The 20,434-nt window shown below is 35.7% G+C and overlaps 2 protein-coding genes across 2 annotated transcripts in view; one reads left to right on the forward strand and one right to left on the reverse strand.

Annotated features, from left to right (window-relative positions):
* The first annotated feature begins 1,370 nt into the window (after positions 1-1,370).
* On the forward strand, positions 1,371-4,739 carry rpl31 (ribosomal protein L31). The gene is made up of 4 exons (XM_073844996.1): positions 1,371-1,480; positions 1,559-1,684; positions 1,763-1,875; positions 4,669-4,739. Exons 1-4 carry the CDS (start codon positions 1,380-1,382, stop codon positions 4,698-4,700), a joined length of 372 nt encoding a protein of 123 aa, XP_073701097.1. The 5' UTR covers positions 1,371-1,379; the 3' UTR covers positions 4,701-4,739.
* Positions 4,740-5,633: 894 nt separating this feature from the next.
* LOC141340260 (TBC1 domain family member 8-like) overlaps positions 5,634-20,434 on the reverse strand; it is a 36,124-nt gene continuing 21,323 nt past the window's right edge. Inside the window, exons 12-20 of the mRNA XM_073845182.1 lie at positions 18,273-18,558; positions 15,294-15,399; positions 15,061-15,159; positions 14,907-14,975; positions 12,403-12,661; positions 12,254-12,319; positions 9,511-9,597; positions 9,329-9,429; positions 5,634-7,807 (exon numbers count right to left, since the gene is read on the reverse strand). Coding sequence (XP_073701283.1) covers positions 7,472-7,807; positions 9,329-9,429; positions 9,511-9,597; positions 12,254-12,319; positions 12,403-12,661; positions 14,907-14,975; positions 15,061-15,159; positions 15,294-15,399; positions 18,273-18,558 — 1,409 coding nt within the window. The 3' untranslated portion in view covers positions 5,634-7,471. The remainder of the gene's footprint in view (positions 7,808-9,328; positions 9,430-9,510; positions 9,598-12,253; positions 12,320-12,402; positions 12,662-14,906; positions 14,976-15,060; positions 15,160-15,293; positions 15,400-18,272; positions 18,559-20,434) is intronic.

Consider the following 20,434-nt stretch of genomic DNA (forward strand, 5'->3'; position numbering starts at 1 on the left):
CTCTTTTTGCAAGACTTTTTTCCTTTTTTAAAATGTAGAGATAAAAACTCAATTTCATGTCATAAAGTCAGAATTTTGAGATCTAAACTTGCAGTTATTCTGAAATGAAAAACTCATAATTCTGAGAAATAAAATCAATTCTAACTTTTTTCCCCTCAGAATTCCATTCCATGATATCAACAATTGTGAGTTATAAAGTCCAAATTGAGATTTTATCTAAATTCAAAAGGGAAGATATAAACTTGGAATTGTTAGGGGAAAACATTCAGAATTGTGAGATTATCTTTTTTTTTTTGTAAGACCTTTTAAAATGTATTTAAAATCTCAATTTCATGTTATAAAGTCATAATTCTGAGAAAATAAATTCTGACTTTTTTTTTTCCTCAGAATTGCAAGATATAAACAATTGTGAGTTATAAAGTCCAAATTGAGTTTAGATCTAAATTCTAAGGAGAAAAGAAAGTCAGAAATGCAAGATATAAACTAGTTTAACTTTTTGTGAGATTTTATTTTTTTTCCCATTTTCAAATGTAGGGATATAAACTCTCGATTTCATGTTATAAAGTCAGAATTTTGAGATATAGACTTGCAGTTATTCTGAGAAGAAAAAGTCATAATTCTGAGAAATAAAATCAATTCTGAATTTTTCTTTCTCAGAATTGCAAGATACAAACAATTGTGAGTTATAAAGTCCACACTGAGTTTTTAGAAATGATGAATTTTTTTTTTTTTTTTTTTTTTTGCAAGATCTAAATAATTGCATATTATAAAGTCCAAAAAGAGTTTATATCTCAATTCTGAGAAATGAAGTCAGAAATGCAAAATATAAACTTGCAATTGAGGAAAAAAAAGTCAGAATTGTGAGATTTTAAGTCTTTTGGGAGACTTTTTCCATTTTATAAAGTCAGAATTTTGAGAGAGAAACTTGAAGTTATTCTGAAATGAAAAACTCATAATTCTGAGAAAATAAATGCTGACTTTTTCTTTCTCAGAATTGCAAGATATAAACAATTGTGAGTTATAAAGTCCAAATTTAGTTATTTCAATTCTAAGGGGTAAAAAGGTCAGAAATGCAAGATAGAAATGTGCAATTGAGGGGGGAGTCAGAATTGTGAGATTTTAACTCTTTTAGTGAGACTTTTTTTCAAATGTAGGGATATAAACTCTCAATTTTGTGTTACAAAGTCAGAATTTTGAGAAACTTGCAGTTATTCTAAGAAAGTCATACTTCTGAGAAATAGTCGATTCCAACTTTTTTTCCGTCAGAATTTTTAGATATAAACAATTGCATGTTATAAAGTCAAAACTGAGTGTGTATATATACATTTTCTAAGGTTTTCTAATGAGAAATGAAGTCTGATTGTGTTGTTTGTGTTCAGATGGCACCTAAGAAGGGCGAGAAGAAGAAGGGCCGCTCTGCCATCAATGAGGTGGTGACCCGCGAGTACACCATCAACGTCCACAAGCGCATCCACGGCATGTGAGTCTCGTCCAGGAATAACTCCTCATCCGTGATCTGCATTAGAAAGCATTAACACCCATCCTCTTCCTCCTTCAGCTCCTTCAAGAGGAGAGCTCCTCGGGCTCTAAAGGAGATCCGTAAGTTTGCCATGAAGGAGATGGGCACGCCTGACGTCCGCATCGACACCCGTCTCAACAAGGCCGTGTGGGCCAAAGGCGTGAGGTGAGAGGCGTTTCCTCAGATCTGTCCTGGTCTTATATGATGATGATGATGAGGCTCAATAGCGCTTGTGTTCTGCAGGAATGTGCCGTATCGCATGCGCGTGCGTCTCTCCAGGAAACGCAACGAAGATGAAGACTCTCCAAACAAGCTGTACACCCTCGTCACATACGTCCCCGTCACCACCTACAAAGGTGAGGATCCGGTCCTCATGCGGGCCTGTTTACAACACTCAATGCAGACAAAGAGAACTTTATCTCACATTTCGGACTTCTTTTTCTCAATTGCATGATGTAAACTTGAAATTGTGAGTTATATCGTCAGAAATTTGAGTTGCAAGAAAAAATCCAAATGTTGGGATATAAAGTCAAAACTGAGTTCATACCTTATTTGAGAAAAGTCAGAAATGCAAGATATTAACTTGCAAGAAAAGTCAAAATTGCAATATTTTAACCATCAGTTCTGAGAATGTCAATTCTGACCGACTTTTTCCTTAAATGTAGGATAAAAAAAAATTATAAAGTTATGAAGTCAGAAATGCATGATGTAAACTTAAAATTGTGTGTTTTGCAAAACTCTTTTTGTGAAATTTTATCAGTTCTGAGAAAGTCAATTCTGACTTTTCTTCAAAAGTTGGGATATAAAGTCAAAATTGAGTTCATAAAGAAGTCAGAAATGCAAGGTATAAACTTGCAGTTGCAAGAAAAACTCAATTGTTAAGTTTTGAGAAATACTCAATTCTGACTTTTTCCTTAAATATAGAAAAATAAACTCAAATATAAACTTTATTTTTGTTATAAAGTCATAATTGCAAGAGTTTCACTATCAGTTCCGAGAAATAGGCAATTTTGACTTTTTTTCTTAAATGTTGGGACATTAACTCACAATTTCATGTTATATAGTCAGAATTGCAACTTTTTAGAAGAAAAACTCGTAATTCTGAGTCAATTCCAACTTTTTTTCTGAGAATTGCAAGATATAAACAATTACATATAAAGTCCAAATTGAGTTTATATTTCAATTCTGAGAAAAGAAGTCAGAAATGCGATGGATAAACATACAGTTGCGAGATTTTAACTTTCAGTTCTGAGCAATATTCAATTCTGACTGACCTTTCAAATGCAGGGATATAAACTCCATGTTTTTGTTATAAAGTCAGAGTTGTGGGATATAAACTTGCAATTCTGAGAGAAAAAGTCGATTCCAGTTTTTTCTGAGAATTGCAGTCCAAATTGAGTTTATCTAAATTCTGTGAAAAGTCAGAAATGCAAGATATAAGCTTGCAGTTGCAAGAAAAACTCAACTGTGAGATTTTAAAAATCAGTTCTGTGCAATATTCAATTCTGACAGGCTTTTTCCTCAAATGTAGGGATATAAACTCAATATTTGTTATAAAGTCAGAATGGCAAGTTTTAAACTTTTAGAAAAACTCTCAATTCTGAGTCGATTCCAACTTTTTTTCCCGTCAGAATTGCAACATATAAACAACTGCATGTTATAAAGTCGAAATTGAGTTTAAGAAATTTGAAATTCTGCGAAGTCAGAAATGCAAGATACAAGATATAAACTTGATATTGAGATTAAGTATCTGAGAAAGTCGATTCTGACTGACTTTTTCCTTAAATATAAGATAAAAAAAAACACTATTTTTGTTATAACGCCAGAAGTGCATGATGTAAACTTGAAACTCTGAATGTCCAGAAAAAAATCAATCCTGTCATTTTTTTCCCCCCCAAATGTTGGGATATAAAGTCAAAATCGAGTTCATACCTTAATTGAGAAAATAAGTCAGAAATGCAAGAAAAACTTAGAATTGTGAGATTTTAACTATCAGTTCTGAACAATACTCAATTGACTTTTTCCTCAAATGTAGGGATTTGAACTCGGTCAGAAATGTAAGATATAAACTTGCAATTGAGTTCTAGTCAGAGATTTTGACTATGCAACTGCTGTGTGTGCACTTGGATGGGTTAAATGCAGAGCACAAATTCTGAGTATGGGTCACAATACTTGGCCTCACTTCACCTCCTTTCCTTCCTTAAATCTATTGGTTCTGAGAAATGGTTAATTCTGACTGACTTTTCCCTTAAATATAGGTTTATAAAGTCAGAATTATTGGATATTAACTTGCAATTCTGAGAAGAAAAAGCCATAATTCTGAGAACGTCGATTCCAACTTTTTTCTGAGAATTGCATGATATAAACACAATTGTGTTATGAAGTCCAAACTGAGTTTAATATCTCAATTCTGACAAAAGAATCCAGAAAAGTGAGATAAACATGCCGTTGCATGAAAAACTTGAAATTTTAACCATCAGTTCTGAGAAAGTCAATTCTCAAATGTTGAGAAATATTTGTGTAAACTCACAATTTTGTTATAAAATTAGAATTAAGTCATTCTAAGTAAGTCATAATTCTGAGTCAATTCCAACTGTTTTTTCAGAATTGCAAGATATAAACAGTTGGGATATAAACTCAAGTCTGTGTTACAAAGTCAGAATTGCGGAATATAAACTTGCAATTCTGAGAAGAAAAAGTCATAATTCTGTCATAAAACTTTTTTTCTCAGAATTGCAAAATATAAACAATTGTGTGTCAACAGTCCGAATTAAGTTTATATCTAAATTCTAAGAAAAAGTCAGAAATGCAAGATATAAACTTGCAAGTGAGGGAAAAATGTCTGAATTGTGAGATTTAAACTCTCATTGTTATAAAGTCAATTCAGTTTCAGTTCTGAGAAAAGTCAGAAATGCAAAATTCAATTGCAAGGGAAAAAAGTTAGAATGGTGAGATGTCAAAACAATTATGAGAACATTATTGAAAAGTTATTAAATGTTGTTTTTATTCAGTGGTGGAAACAGGTTTCCATTCATTCATCCTCCTCGCATTAATGAGGATGTGTCCTATACTGTCTGTTCGGCTCATTATTGAAGGGAACATCATTGAGTATATTTCTAAACTCTAACTTTTGTTTTTTGTGTTTGCAGGTCTTCAGACTGTCAATGTGGATGAAAATTAAGTCTTTCTTCATGCTTGTTGGAATAAAAAGATAAAAGGATGTTTGTTGTGGATGATTTATTTCTTGTCAGATGAGTTTTGACATCAGTCTGTAGAGAATAAACCCATCAGGACGACATGCAGAACATGTAAACTTCAATTAAAGCTATTATTGATTGGGTCCTCCAACCATAAATATCTGAACTACATGATGTTCCATCATCTGTTGAAAACCAGACGCTTGATTAGAATTAAACGTGGTCCCTTTGGATTTCACAACATTTCTGACTGAGGATCAGTCGTATGGCTGATTGTTTTTAAGGCACTTTATAAATCTAAGAGATACATCTAACAAACTAAAACAAGGTTTGTTCAGACCGTGTCAGTATTTAGTACAGATAGATAGTCAACAAACGAGCTTTACTTTGCATATTTTAAGTTATTTTCTTCCTCAGTATTTTGTCATTTTCTAGTGCTAATATCGAAGATTTTAAAATCAACATTTACTGGAGAATCAAATGACAGTGAGTTTAAAACAAGAACAAAATACCTGCCAGTTGGCTCAGAAAATTAAAATAAATTTGAAGGAAAAACTAGATTACATTTCTGACTCCATTGGCAGATATTAGTTCTGGTTTTAAGATTTAATTCACTTTATTTGGAACATTTTTCAGAGAGCAACAGAACTGGAAGAGACTGTTCACCCAAAACAAAACGGTTAATTTCCTCACCCTCATGTTGTCTCTTCTGCTGAATACAAAAGAAGAGATTCTCAACAGTTTCTGATTGTAGATACAAGAAAAAAAAAGTCATAATTCTGGAATTTAGACAATTTCGCTTTGTTTTTCAGAATTGCAAGATATAAACACAATTGCATGTTATAAAGTCCAAATTAAATTTGTATTTCAATTCTTAAAGTCAGATGTGAGATATAAACTTGCAATTGCTTTAATAACTTTAATAGTTCTGACTTTTTCTTAAATGCAAGGATATAAACTCAGAATTTCTCCTTAAGTCAGAATTGTGGGATATGAACTTGACATTACAGGAAAGAAAGTCAGAATTACAAGATTTAAACTCATAATTCTGAAAAATAAAGTCAATTCTGACTTTTTTTTTTGCAAGATATAAATGCATGTAATAAAGTCCAAAGTGAGTTTATATCTCCATTTTAAGAAGTCAGAAATGCAAGATCTAAACGTGCAAATAGTTAGGGGGGAAAATAATATTTAAAAAAATATATATTAAAAAATTAGCGTTATATAGTCAGAATTGAGTTTATTTCTTATTTTCATTCATATTTGATCAGTTTTGAGAAATGGTCAATTCTGAGTTTTTTCTCAAATGTTTCTCAAACAGTTTCTGACTGTAGTTACAAGAAAAAGTCAGAATCACAAGGTATAAACTTGCAATTCTGAGAAGAAAAAAGTAATAATTCTGAGAAAATTCCACCTTTTTCTCAGAATTGCAAGACAAACAATTTTGTGTTATAAAGTTTAGCTTCTCAATTCTGAAAATAATTAATCAGATAAACTCTGATTTTTTGGGGATAAAATGTTGGGATAAAAACTAATTTCCATGTCATAAAGTGAGAATTGTGGGATATATTGCAATTCTGAGTAGAAAAAGTCATAATTCTGAGAAATTTTCAACTTTTTTCCCTCAGAACTGCAAAATATAGACAATGATATAAAGGTATGAAGTTCACATGGACTTTACATCTCAGTTCTGAGAAAAGGTGTCAGAAATGCAAGATATAAACTTGTAACTGAGTTAAAAAGTCAGAATTGTGAGATGTTTAACTAGCAGTTCTGAGAAATAGTCTATTCTGACTTTCTTCTCTCAAATGTTGGGATATAAACTCAATTTTGTGTTATAAAGTCAGAATTGTGGGATACAAACTTGTTTCCTCCGAGAAGAAAAAGTCACAAATCTGAGAAACAGTCAATTCTCAGAACACAAATATATATATATAAATATAGTGTTATAAAGTCCAAATTGAGTTTAAACCTCAATTCTGAAAAAAGTTAGATGTGCGAGATATAAACTTGCAAATGTAAGTTATAAAGTCAGAATTGCGAGTTTTTAACGATCAGTTCTGAGAAATAGTCAATTCCGGCTTTTATCTTTAAAAGAAAAGAAGAGTTTCTGATCCCCAGTGGCTTCCATACTATTTCTATTCCATACTATGGAAGTCAATGGGTGCCGGCAACAACGTTCCAACATTCTCTTCATTGATGTTCAACAGCAGACAGAAACTCAGGTTTGGAACAACATGAGCGGCAGAAAATAAACTGAATTTTCTTTTGTCGCCTAACTTTACCTTTAATATCTTGCGTCACTTTGCGTCTCCAGTAAAACTAATTTCATTTAAGAATATTTAGAAATTTGTACAAGGAAAAAAACTCAGTTTTTCCAGTGTAAATATTGTAAAATGACTAAAACACACTCTACGCCGCAACATTTGAGCTTTCAGCAGGAATCAGATTGATCTGGTGTTCATGATTCAGAATTGTGGAGCGCTTTTAATAATAATAATAAAGATCTATATATGTCCTTCATGTGAGCTTTGTTCATACGGTCAGTAAGACGTAAACAGCGTTTGTTTCAAATCTGCAAAGTAAAGTGTGCTACGTTTGAATACTGATAGAAACACACACATGCTGATTAAGAGAAACGTGGCTCGGCTTCATTAAAGCTTGGGCTGAGGGGAGTCCGGCTCTCCCCAGCGGCATCGTGGGATTGTGTGGACGTCAGTGTGGGTTTGGTCAAGATGAAGGCACTGTGTCAGTATCAGCTGTGCTGGATCATCAGCAGACCGGCGCGCTCCTGATACTGCCGCGGTTTGGCGGCGCTGATTTTGGCGCTCAGGTGGACGGGCCGCTCCAGGAAGTTGACCAGCACCTGTTCGGTCAGTAAGGAGGCCAGAATCTGCTCGAAGCTCGCCGACCAGCCATCGTCAGACTCGGACTCGCTCTGGCCCTCCGCCGGCGGCCGATCGCGGTGACGCGCCTCTCCGATCTGCAGCACGAGGCTGGTGACCATCCCTATGGCCTGGAAGAGTTCGGCCTCGTCCGGATGGCCCTGAAACATGCTGTAGAGCGTCTTACAGAACTGGATGAACTCACGCTGAAGGGGACAGAACACACCACAGCGTTCATATCATTGCTTCTGAAGACAGTCTCTCACACAAGTGACCATTTCAGCAACCATTCTAGTAGATCTTCTGAAAGGACAACACTAGAGAAATCAAACTTGGGTGTAGTTTAGAGTAGTCAACGTGCAGCTTGTATACTGCCATCCAAAGGCAAAGTGCAGTAACTACGCCAACACTGAAACTGAGAAAACTTTGCAACAAGACAAAACAGCTGTCCAAAGTACATTAAGCCTTAACTCAGTTTTGACCACATGTGTAGTTACTGCACTTTGCCTTTGGAGGGCAGTATAGCAGCATAGATTCACTGTCCTCTGAAAATAACTCAACAAACAGCCGTTATTGTCAACAAAAGTGAGCACACCCTAAGTCATAACAGCAATATGCAAAATCTCATGTCCTATTCATCATGTTTATGTCTTTGTCTGCTTAACAGGACCATACAAACTTGTGTATCTTGTATTAGAGCAGTTAAAGGGGTCACTGGATGCAAAACTCACAACATTAATGTGTTGTCAGTTTGTGAACACAACCACCCTACAATGATGATAATCCACCCAGTGGTATTTGTTTAATCTATAAAAGTAATAAATCAGGTCATTCTCAGCTTCTTGTGCGTGTGATGACACAGAGACAGAGGCCCCTCCCACGATAGTTGATTGACATGAGCGTCTGACCTTAGCCCCGCCCACACTGAGCTCAAACAGACTCTGATCACCATTGTGTGACTCAGGTGCAGAGGAAGACGAGAATTGAGCGATTGAGGTGTTCATTCATCATTTCCTCCCCACATCTGAGCCGCTGAAGACGTAGAGGATAACGTTACTTTTGTTTTTAAAAGGAAAGCTCTGATCCTGATCTACAGATGTGTCTGTGTTCATGTGAATCGTTCCTGATGCAGCTTCATCCACAGCAGAAGTGAGGATAAGGGGTTTTATGCATCTTTGCAAATGGCCTTTCTTAATAATGTGCTTGTTGGCAAGTTTCGCCGATAAATGTGGCTAAAGGCAGCTACAGTAAACATCACGTCTCATCGCAGGCAGAGAGGGGCGGGGCGAGCAGAGCTCATTTGCATTTAAAGGGCCATACAATAATATGAGTTAATGTTTAGCAGAGCTGATTTTGACAAGGTAAAAGGGTGTTTTTTTACACTACTATTGAGAATTTTTAACCAAAGTATATTATAACGCAATATATTCACACTTTGGACAAGTTCACTTCGGGTGTACTCACTTCTGTTGACAATAACGGCTGTATGTTGAGTTATTTTCGGAGGACAGTAAATCTATACTGCTATACAAGCGGCACATTGACTACTCTAAAATATATCCAAGTTTCATTTCTATATTATTGTCCCTTCAGAAGATATTCACATGGTTGCTGAGATGTGAGGGCTGTAGAGGAGTAGAGCTGCACAAATGCAAACACAAAAACTCAAACTACCGCATTATCATTCGTTTTAGCGTCACAATGACACACTAAAGCTGAAGGTTCACCTGGTTCATGTGAGGAAGAGGTTTCTCCTCGTTCTTCTCCTTTCCTCTGCTCAGGTCCTGAAGCATCTGCTGCAGCTGCTCTTCGTAACTCTTCCTCTCTCCTATCGACATGTGAGAAGCACATCATTACAGGTCAACATAACCTCTCATAGACACACACTTATGAACACACACGCACGTACCGTTGGGCAGGTTAACATAGAGAGGTCTGGTGCTGGACAACATGGGACTCTTCAGAGGAGACGAGTCTTCTGCGTCCTCACTCAGAGCTGTGAACATCATCATCACACACCATCAGGAGCACTTCATCTCTAACACCACACACACTGGGGTATGTCGAAAAACTCCCTTCTTATTTTCTCCTCTAACTTTAAAATCTTGGCTGTTTTACCTTTTTTGTAAAGGCTGATTGATCTTCTTTGCACGTTCACTTTGTAAACACTGGGTCTGTTCTTCTGCAGCGATGGAGGACAATTTTGAAGTTGGAGGAGTAAAAGTGATGAGAGTTTTTAGACGTACCCTAACTGTCTTGAACCGGAGCACACAGAGTTGATGCAGAGCTAGGCAAGATGAGCATTTGAGCTTAAAAAGTGTATAAATTGTCTTTTTGTTTTTAATGACCGGTCGTTTCACTCGATAAGACCCTTATTCCTCGGCTGGAATCGTTTGGAGCTCTTTGAAGCTGCATTTTAACCTTTAATCCATTGAGCACCATTGAAGTCAACTATTTGGAGAAAAATCCTGGAATGTTTTCCTCAAAAAAAACTGAAGAATGAAAGACATGAATATCTTGATGACATGGGGGTGAGCAAGTTATTTAGAAATGTTTATTCTGGAAGTGGAGTAATCCTTTAAGAGGGTTTTTGCTTCATTCAAGAATAAACATCTGCCACTTGGGTCAAAAAATTGATTTCATTTTCCCTTTGAGTTAAGTTGATTTTTCTGATCAACTTTCTGATCTTGATTTTTCTGAGTTTGATATTTGTTCTTGTTTACAGCAGAAAATTCTATTAAATCTGATCAATTTAAAGGCTCCATAACTTAAGTTAATTTGCTTCAAGTTAATTCATCTTTAGAAATGTTTATATATTTTAGGGTTCCTGCAGATTTTATGGCAAATTTAAGACTTATAAAAGACATTTAAGACTAATTAAAGAAAATTTAGGAAAGGAATAAATTAAAGTAAACACAATGGCCCGGTTTCTCAGACAGGGCTTAGACTAAACCAGGATTAGGCCATAGTTCAATTAGGACATTTAAGAAATTATTTATAAACTTGTTAAGAAAAAAACATTACCGATGTGCATCCTAAGACAAAACAAAGGCACTGATATATTTTAAGATCAGTCAGTGCAAGTTTTTTTCAGTTGAAACAGCTCAGATTTACATTTTAGTCTAGGATTAGGCTTAAGCCTTGTCTGTGAAACCGGGGGAATATGTTCTCTAAATGTAAATGCCCACATACTGAGTGTTTTTAACTATTTTTTACATATATATCTTTAATTTTACATCAGTTTAATTTTGTTTTATTTCAAGTATTATTTCAAGTACACATAATTGAAAAAAATATGGTTTTAGTTTTAAATTTGATGTTTAGATATTTGTGACTCTGGACCACAAAACCAGTCAGAAGGGTCCATTTTTTAAAACTGAGATTTATATTTTTATCTGAAAGCTGAATAAATTAGCTTTCCAGGACAATATTTGGCCGAAAATTAAAACTATTTGGAATCTAAGGGAGCAAAAAAAAAAAAATCTAAATATTGAGAAAATCGCCTTTAACAGTTGTCCAAATGAAGTTTAGAGCAATGCATATTACTATTTATTTCATACAAGAACAAACATCTGCCACTTAGGTCAAAAAATTATTTCCTTTTGCCTTTGTGTCAAGTAGATTTTTCTGATCTTGATTTTTCAAGAAAAATCGATTAATTCGGATCAATTTCAAGGCTTCATATCTTAAGTCATTTCAATTATCAAGTAAATTTGTCTTTAGGAATGTTTAGATATTTCAGGATTCAGAATTTATGATTCTAAATGTAAAACTTTTAAAAGACATTTTAAGACGTTTTAAGACCAATTTAAGGAATAAATGAAAGGAAACACAATGTTCTCTAAATGTAAATGTCTACATAATGAGTTTTTCATTTAACTAATTTTTTTTTCATAGAAATTTTAATTTGACCTCAGTTTAAGTTAGTTTTATTTCATGTATTCTACGTTGTTGTTTTTTTATATATATGGTTTTAGTTTTTAACTTCACAGGAAACTTAATATCTTTGTTTTGCTTCTCCAGTAAATGTATCTTGATTTAAGGATGCTTAGATATATGTGAACCTGGACCACAAAACCAGTCATAAGGGTCCATTTTGCTGAATAAAAAAAGCTTTCCATTGATGTCTGGTTTGTTAGGACAGGACAATATTTGGCTGAGATACAACTATTTGGAATCTGCAATCTGAGGGTGCACAAAAATCTGAATATTGAGAAAATCGCCTTTAAAGTTGTCCGAATGGAGTTCATAGCAATGCATATTACTAATCTAAAATTAAGTTTTGATATATTTACAGTAGGATATTTACTAAATATCTTCATGGAAAATGATCTCAATATCCTAATGATTTTTGGCATAAAAAAAAAATCGATAATGTTTACCCATACAATGTATTTTTGTCTATTACTTGTCTGTTACTTAAGACTGGTTTTGTGCTTCAGCGTCACATTTGTACTGTAAAACAAGGCAAAAATACTGAGGAAGATATTCATTTTTGCAGTTCATGTGACATAAAATGCCATTTGTTTATTAATTTAAGACATTTTTTGGCCTGAATCTGTGGAAGGGTGAATGAAGACTCTTTAAGAGCAAAGAATACCGAGTAAGAGCATGGCGTAAGTGAAAAATGAATTTGGTTTGAGTGACTGAACCTGGTGGGATGTGCAGTCGATACAGCAGCCGGATCTTCTCATTGAGCTCCTCACAGTAGAGAACGTCTGCAGAGAAACACTGCTGTCAGTGATGGAGGAAAACACACATGTACGTGTCTCATATCTGAAACTCTCAAACACATGCGTACCCAACATCTGAGCGAACTGAGAGAAGGTGACCAGACTGTCTCTGTCCTGGTCCAGCAGGGTGAAGGCGCGTTGGGCGACGGTGTCCGTGTGAGTTCCACAGACCCACGGCGTCAGCAGCTCATACAGGCTCTTGAACTGAGCCCTGTCCACAACATAGCGCTCACTGGAGCTGACCGCCGCCACACGAGGAGGAGGAGGAGATGCAGAGGAGGAAGAGCACACACCATCACCCCAGTACAGACTGATGAAGTGCTCCGTCTGAAACACAGAGTACGTACAGATACTGTTAAACTAATTCCAGGACTTTTTCAAACACTACTTTTCAGATTTTCAAAGGCTTCAATTGGAGATCTCACTTACCGAAATGTCTTCTACTTTAAAAAAAAAATGATAGAAAAAATAGATAAAGTGAAGCAAAAGCTAAGTAGAAGTTTATTTTCTTCAGGGATTTGTATGTGTATACTTTCTTTTTTCTTTGATTTTATAACTGCCTTTATGGTTTGATGTTTTCTACCGTTTAAGAATTGTTTTTTAAAAAGTAGTTGCGAAATCGCTCTGAAATCCCGATCTGAAACGAATGATTCGCAAACCCACACCGAAGTTCCAAACTAAAGCAAAAGATTTGCGAATCTGCTCCAAATCCTGATCTGAATCAAATGAGTCACAAATCTGCTCCAAATCCTGACCTGAAACAATGATTTGTGAACCCACACCGAAGTTCCAATATAAAGCAAAATATTCACAAATCTGCTTCGAAGTTCTGATCTAAATGAAATGATTCGCCATCAACACTCTCAAGTTCTGATTTACAAAATTGCTCAAAAATCCAGATCTGAAACAAATGAGTCACAAACCCACACTGAAGTCCCAATCTGAATCAAATGATTCATGATCTACGCTCTGATGTTCCAATATAAACCAAAAGATTCACAATTCTGCTCCAAAATCCAGATCTAAATCAAATGATTCACGATCAATGCTCTGAAGTTCTGATCTAAAGCAAAAGATTCACAAACTCGCACTGAAGTCTCAATCTGAATCAAATGATTCGCGATCTACGCTTTGAAGTTTCAATATAAAGCAAATGATTCACGAATCTGCTCCAAAATCCTGATCTAAATCAAATGATTTGCGTTCTACGCTTTGACGTTCCAATATAAAGCAAAAGATTCACAAACTCGCACTGAAGTCCCAATCTGAATCAAATGATTCATGATCTACTCTCTGACGTTCCAATATAAAGCAAAAGATTCACAAACTCGCACTGAAGTCTCAATCTGAATCAAATGATTCGCGATCTACGCTTTGAAGTTTCAATATAAAGCAAATGATTCACGAATCTGCTCCAAAATCCTGATCTAAATCAAATGATTTGCGTTCTACTCTCTGACGTTCCAATATAAAGCAAAAGATTCACAAACTCGCACTGAAGTCCCAATCTGAATCAAATGATTCATGATCTACTCTCTGACGTTCCAATATAAAGCAAAAGATTCACAAACTCGCACTGAAGTCTCAATCTGAATCAAATGATTCGCGATCTACGCTTTGAAGTTTCAATATAAAGCAAAAGATTTGCGAATCTGCTCTGAAGTTCCGATCTGAATCAAATGATTCGCGAATCTGCTCTGAAATCCTGACCTGAAACAAATGATTTGTGAACCCACACCGAAGTTCCAATATAAAGCAAAAGATTCACAAATCTTCTTCGAAGTTCTGATCTAAATGAAATGATTCGCCATCAACACTCTCAAGTTCTGATTTACAAAATCGCTCAAAAATCCAGATCTGAAACAAATGAGTCACAAACCCACACTGAAGTCCCAATCTGAATCAAATGATTCATGATCTACTCTATGATGTTCCAATATAAACCAAAAGATTCACGAATCTGCTCTGAAATCCTGATCTGAAACAAATGATTTGTGATCTACACTCTAAAGTTCCATTCTAAAGCAAAATATTTACGAAATAGCTCCAAAATCCTGATCTGAAGCAATTGATTCACAAACCTGCACTTAAGTCCTGATCTGAATCAAATGATTTCGCAATCCACACTCTAAAGTTCCAATATATTCAAAAAGATTCATGTTCTGTTGACGTTATTTTCGCTCTACTTTGTTCACCTGGAAGAAGGTTATCCGGGTTGAAAATAAGTTTAGCGCATGCATTGGTTCTAAGGTGAGCGCGCTGTGCATTTCGAAAAGCTACGTTTCACTTTACCCACAACTGAAATAAGCAAAAAAGGTATGTTTTTTAAATTGTGTGAATTTTGTGTGAAAAGATATGTGCTTATTGACAAAATTAAACACTTATTTTTCAGATCCATTGTCTTTCAATAATTCAAGCACTCTTGAGGAATACTAGGCCTTACATTTCAAAATGTAAAATTCAAGCACTTTAAGCACCTCGTACGAACCCTAGAAACACATTAAATACCTGTTCAAAACACAATCAAAAACATCTTTCATTCTCCTCAGTATACGCATAAACAGTGGCGCACCTTGAAGAGGTCGTAGAGCTCCGACAGGTCTTCCTGCGACAGAGACACCTCAGGTGTGACCAACCGCAGCTGCAAACACACAGACATTCAACCACAACACAAACACCTGAGCAGAAGTGTTTGAGAGGAAGTGAACGAGGGTGAAGGGTCTCACAGCGTTGTCTTTGGTGGTGTCCTCATGCGCCTGCAGCACCTGAACGCGGTGACGGGACCGCAGCATCTCTATGTGCTTCACCGTCACACCGCCGAATTTCTGACAGCAAACACAGGAAGATGAGGAATAGATGATCAGCACACACTAAAATAAGAATATTTTGATATTTGCACTGGTGTGGTAAAGTGTGGCGAATAGTGGAAAACGCTGTTCTGGCTTCAGCAAACACACACCTCATACGCATCTGTGATGAGCGTGGTGATGTTCAGATGAGGAGAAGCTCCTGCATCTTCAGGACAAACGTGAGACTCCTCCTCATGTCTGACCTGCTCCAGGAAACTAACAAACACACATCAAACCATGAGCCACAGATAAAGACCGACAGACAGTCATTAGTGCTAGTTTACGTTAAAGGAGTAGTTCACTTTCATAACAACAATGCACAGATAATGCACTTTATTTGGAACCCATTCGTTTTTTATCCCTGATTTTAGACAAGCATGCATGAGATAATTTATACATTGTTGCTTAAATAAACGTTTAAAAATAGCGACTAATAATTCCAAAAAGAAACAGAAGCAGCAGACCTAATCGAAATATATTTGAGACATTTATTAGGAACACCAACATTAAACACAAACCTTAATGTTTCAATAGGTAAAATAGGTTTCAAATAAAAGCACCGTGTTGTATTTTGACAGATAGATGTTTTTTTATTTTTTATTTTTTTGGTTGGGCAGAATTTGTCTACAGATAATGTTCTCACCCCCTTGTCATCCAAGATGTGCATGTCTTTCTTTCCTCAGTCGTAAAGAAATTATGTTTTTTTTGAGGAAAACATTTCAGGATTTCTCTCTTTATAATGGAAATGGATGGCGCCCCGAAGTTTGAACTTCCGAAATGCAGATTAAATGCAGCTTCAAAAGTCTCTAATCGATCCCAGTCGAGGAGGAAGGGTCTTATCTAACGAAACGATCGGTTATTTTCTAAACATATTGACAATTTATATACTTTTTAACCTCAAATGCTGGTCTTGTCTGGTCTCTGCGCAGTGAATGTGTAGTCAGTATAATCCGGGTACAGTTAGGGGACGTCTAAAAACTCCCATCTCGTTTATGTCTTCAATGTCAAAATCGTCCTATAATGCTGTTTTTACCTTTTTTTTTTTAAAGGGAGTTTGAGTTTCTTTGTTTGTTCACTTTGTAAACACTATGTCGGTACTTTTGCAGCAATCTAAGGCGATTTTGAAGTTAGGGACGTAAACGAGATGGGAGTTTTTAGACGCACCCTAACTGTATTTACCCCAATCACACAGACTGCGCATGCCCTGTGCAGAGACCAGACAAGACGAGCATTTGAGGTTAAAAAGTATAGAAATTGTCAATTTGTTTCGAAAATAACGGATGGTTTCTCTAGATAAGACCCTTCCTCCTCGACTGGGATCGTTTAGAGACTTTCGAAGCTGCATTTCGGAAGTTCAAACTTCGGGGCTCCATCCATATCCATGATAAAGAGAGAAATGCTGAAATGTTTTCCTCAAAAAACAATTTCTTTACGACTGAAGAAAGAAAGACATGCACATCTTGGATGACAAGGCGGTGAGAACATTATCTGCGCATTGTTGTTATGAAAGTGAACTACTCCTTTAAGCCACATCATAAATAATCTACAAGGATTTAAATGGGTTTTTATTTGTCTATGACATTTCCTAAAATCAACTAGCTCTCTAGTGTTCATAAAGAAATGATTTAAATAACAGTATAACAACCCCAGACGATCATTTTGATTCATTTCTGTGAATCATTTCCGAAAAGTTTTGATTTAGTTTTACTCGTACTCTTTTGACTAAAATTTAGTCTAATCTAAATTGTTTTTAGCTTTAGTCGACTAAAACTACAGTAGGTTCAGTCTGCTAAAATCTAATGGGTTTAGTTTGAGTGTAATGCATTTATTAAACATTTCTCTTAAATTATTAAACTCATTATATAGGTTTCATATTAAGGTTTTATCATGATAGACACAGATTTACCTGCTGTGATATGCAACATGTTTTTATATTAAAATGAAATAAACCACTTCTCATAAAGAAACAAGAACATATGTGTCCCTGGAGCACAAAACCAGTCTTAAGTCGCTGGGGTTTGTTTGTAGCAATAGCCAAAAATACATTGCATGTGTCAAAATTATTGATTTTTCTTTTATGCCAAAAATCATTAGGAAATTAAGTAAAGATCATGTTCCGTGATGATTCTTTGTAAAATTCCTACTGTAAATATATCAAAATGTAATTTTTGATTAGTAATATGCATTGTTACGAACTTAATTTGGACAACTTTAAGGTGATTTTCTCAGTATTTTGATTTTTTTGCACCCTCAGATTCCTGATTTTCAAATAGATGCATCTCAGCCAAATATTGTCCTATCCTAACAAACCATACATCAATAGAAAGCTTATTTATTGAGCGTTCATATGATGTATATATCTCAGTTTTGTAAAATTTAACCTTATGACTGGTTTTGTGGTCCAGGGTCACATATAGGCTAATACGCATTCTTTATAACAACTTGTTTACCACATTCTTCATTCTTTCAAGCAGACATAGTTATTTATATAAATAAATTTAGATTAATCTTTATAAGGGCTACTAAAGTGACTCAGTCAAGAGCAGTGAGTGATTTTCCGTCTTTCTTTAGTTGCTTGGCTAACATCAATGCCACAGACAGCAATTAAATTAGGCTGTGGTCCCTTTAAATCCTAACGAACAGATTCAATGTACTGATACACGTCTGATAGTCTCCCAATTGTTTACGTTCACCTAAGATGTAACCGAGAGCGTTTACGTAAATACTCATCAACACGGATAATTAGACATCATTTTTGGTGTATTTCTCCGTTCATGAGACGTGAAAGAGTGACTTACTCATGTGCTGTGTGAGAGGTGCTGAGAAAACTAAGTTCTCAGAAAAACTGGTGCATATAAATGAAAATGAGTAAATATTAAATATTTTATGATTGAGAATATCAAATATTATATATCACTGCATTAAAAATGACTAAACTAGATTTAACTGTATTTTACTTTTTACATGAATCACTTTGGACCTACTCGACTATAATTACTGATCTTTTGATATGATGCTTCCTCTGATATTCTGCCAGTTTGATGGTGAACATTCAGCGCTGGAGGTTATTTGATCTGTCAGTGAATGACCTGGTCAGTATCATGAGCGCGTGTCCGTCGTCGCTGCATGTGCTCAGCTCCGCGGCGTTAGCGTCCAGCACCGCCAGCGCGATCTGGAAGATGGCTCTGATGCCGTGGTAGAAGAAGCAGTCCAGGACACACAGCGCGCTGCGGAAGGGCAGGACGTTGACGAACAGCGTCAGGAACCACGTGAGCGACGCCGACGCCAGCGGAGAGAGGTCAGGCACGCGCTCGGACAGCTCCGGCAGACGCTCGCCGATCAGCTCCTCAAACACCGACTGATCCACCTGAGCTCCTGACAGACAGGAAGTGACATCAGCAGCGTTAGACCAGCGCAGTCGCATACGGAACGGAGCCAAACCAGCAGAAACCCACAAAAACCAAACCAAAGCACACACTTCACACACTGCATCTGAGAAAGAGGAAGAGCTGAGGGAACTAACTGTGCCATCAAAGGTGCCTTCATGTTTTCAAATTGCTTTAAAAGTTGAAAGAGCTGATATTATTTTGAGTTCTCGTCTGAAGAAAAGAAAATGCTATTTGAAATGAAATAAACACAAAACAACACACTTATTTTATTTTAAAGCTAATTGCCAAGGAAACATTTCTCATTTTCTGATCAAACATCAATTAGAAAGAAGAACACTGCTCAATAAAATGTACCCATTAAATTTGCATGACTTTTCCAGTCACTCGTGGTTTTCTACCCATTTGCCAGTTTGAAATCAGTAGAAAAATGCATGCTGTGTTGTTTTAAGTTTCGATTCATTTTCATGACTTTTCCAGGTCCAGGAATCAGACTTTTAAAATTAAACTCAGATATCCAGGTTTTCTTAGACTGTATGAATGTTGTTCTTCAAGACAAAAACAGCTGTTAACAGGTAAATGAACATGAGAAAAATCTTGCATTTTGTAGCCTTTTTTTTTTATAAAAAAAATCTAATATTTTGAGAAAATACTACGAGAATAAAGTCCAAATACATTTTTATTCTCTAAACATTACAACTTTATTCTCGTAGTATTTAGACTTTATTCTCGTAGTGTTTCGACTTTATTCTCGTAGTGTTTCGACTTTATTCTCGTAGTATTTCGACTTTATTCTCGTAGTGTTTCGACTTTATTCTCGTAGTATTTCGACTTTATTCTCGTAGTGTTTCGACTTTATTCTCGTAGTATTTCGACTTTATTCTCGTAGTGTTTCGACTTTATTCTCGTAGTATTTCGACTTTATTCTCGTAGTGTTTCGACTTTATTCTCGTAGTATTTCGACTTTATTCTCGTAGTGTTTCGACTTTATTCTCGTAGTATTTCGACTTTATTCTCGTAGTGTTTCGACTTTATTCTCGTAGTATTTCGACTTTATTCTCGTAGTGTTTCGACTTTATTCTCGTAGTGTTTCGACTTTATTCTCGTAGTATTTCGGCTTTACTCTCGTAGTATTTCGGCTTTACTCTCATAGTATTTCGGCTTTACTCTCGTAGTATTTCGACTTTATTCTCGTAGTATTTCGACTTTATTCTCGTAGTGTTTCGACTTTATTCTCGTAGTATTTCGACTTTATTCTCGTAGTATTTAGACTTTATTCTCGTAGTGTTTCGACTTTATTCTCATAGTATTTCGACTTTATTCTCGTAGTATTTAGACTTTATTCTCGTAGTGTTTCGACTTTATTCTCGTAGTATTTCGGCTTTACTCTCGTAGTGTTTCGACTTTATTCTCGTAGTATTTCGACTTTATTCTCGTAGTGTTTCGACTTTATTCTCGTAGTATTTCGGCTTTACTCTCGTAGTATTTCGGCTTTACTCTCATAGTATTTCGGCTTTACTCTCGTAGTATTTCGGCTTTACTCTCGTAGTATTTAGACTTTATTCTCGTAGTGTTTCGACTTTATTCTCGTAGTGTTTCGACTTTTTTCTCGTAGTATTTCGGCTTTACTCTCGTAGTATTTCGGCTTTACTCTCATAGTATTTCGGCTTTACTCTCGTAGTATTTCGACTTTATTCTCGTAGTGTTTCGACTTTATTCTCGTAGTGTTTCGACTTTATTCTCGTAGTGTTTCGACTTTATTCTCGTAGTATTTCGGCTTTACTCTCGTAGTATTTCGACTTTATTCTCGTAGTATTTCGACTTTATTCTCGTAGTGTTTCGACTTTATTCTCGTAGTGTTTCGA

Source organism: Garra rufa, chromosome 8, assembly GCF_049309525.1.
Source record: "Garra rufa chromosome 8, GarRuf1.0, whole genome shotgun sequence".
Classification (NCBI taxonomy): Eukaryota; Metazoa; Chordata; class Actinopteri; order Cypriniformes; family Cyprinidae; genus Garra; species Garra rufa.

What these genes read in the sequence shown, in the direction of transcription:
- rpl31 (XM_073844996.1), top strand. Translation starts at nt 1,380, where the DNA reads ATGGCACCTAAGAAGGGCGAGAAGAAGAAGGGCCGCTCTGCCATCAAT. An exon ending in CACAAGCGCATCCACGGCAT is followed by an intron (nt 1,481 to 1,558) that starts GTGAGTCTCGTC and finishes TTCCTCCTTCAG; the next exon opens with CTCCTTCAAGAGGAGAGCTC. An exon ending in GTGTGGGCCAAAGGCGTGAG is followed by an intron (nt 1,685 to 1,762) that starts GTGAGAGGCGTT and finishes TGTGTTCTGCAG; the next exon opens with GAATGTGCCGTATCGCATGC.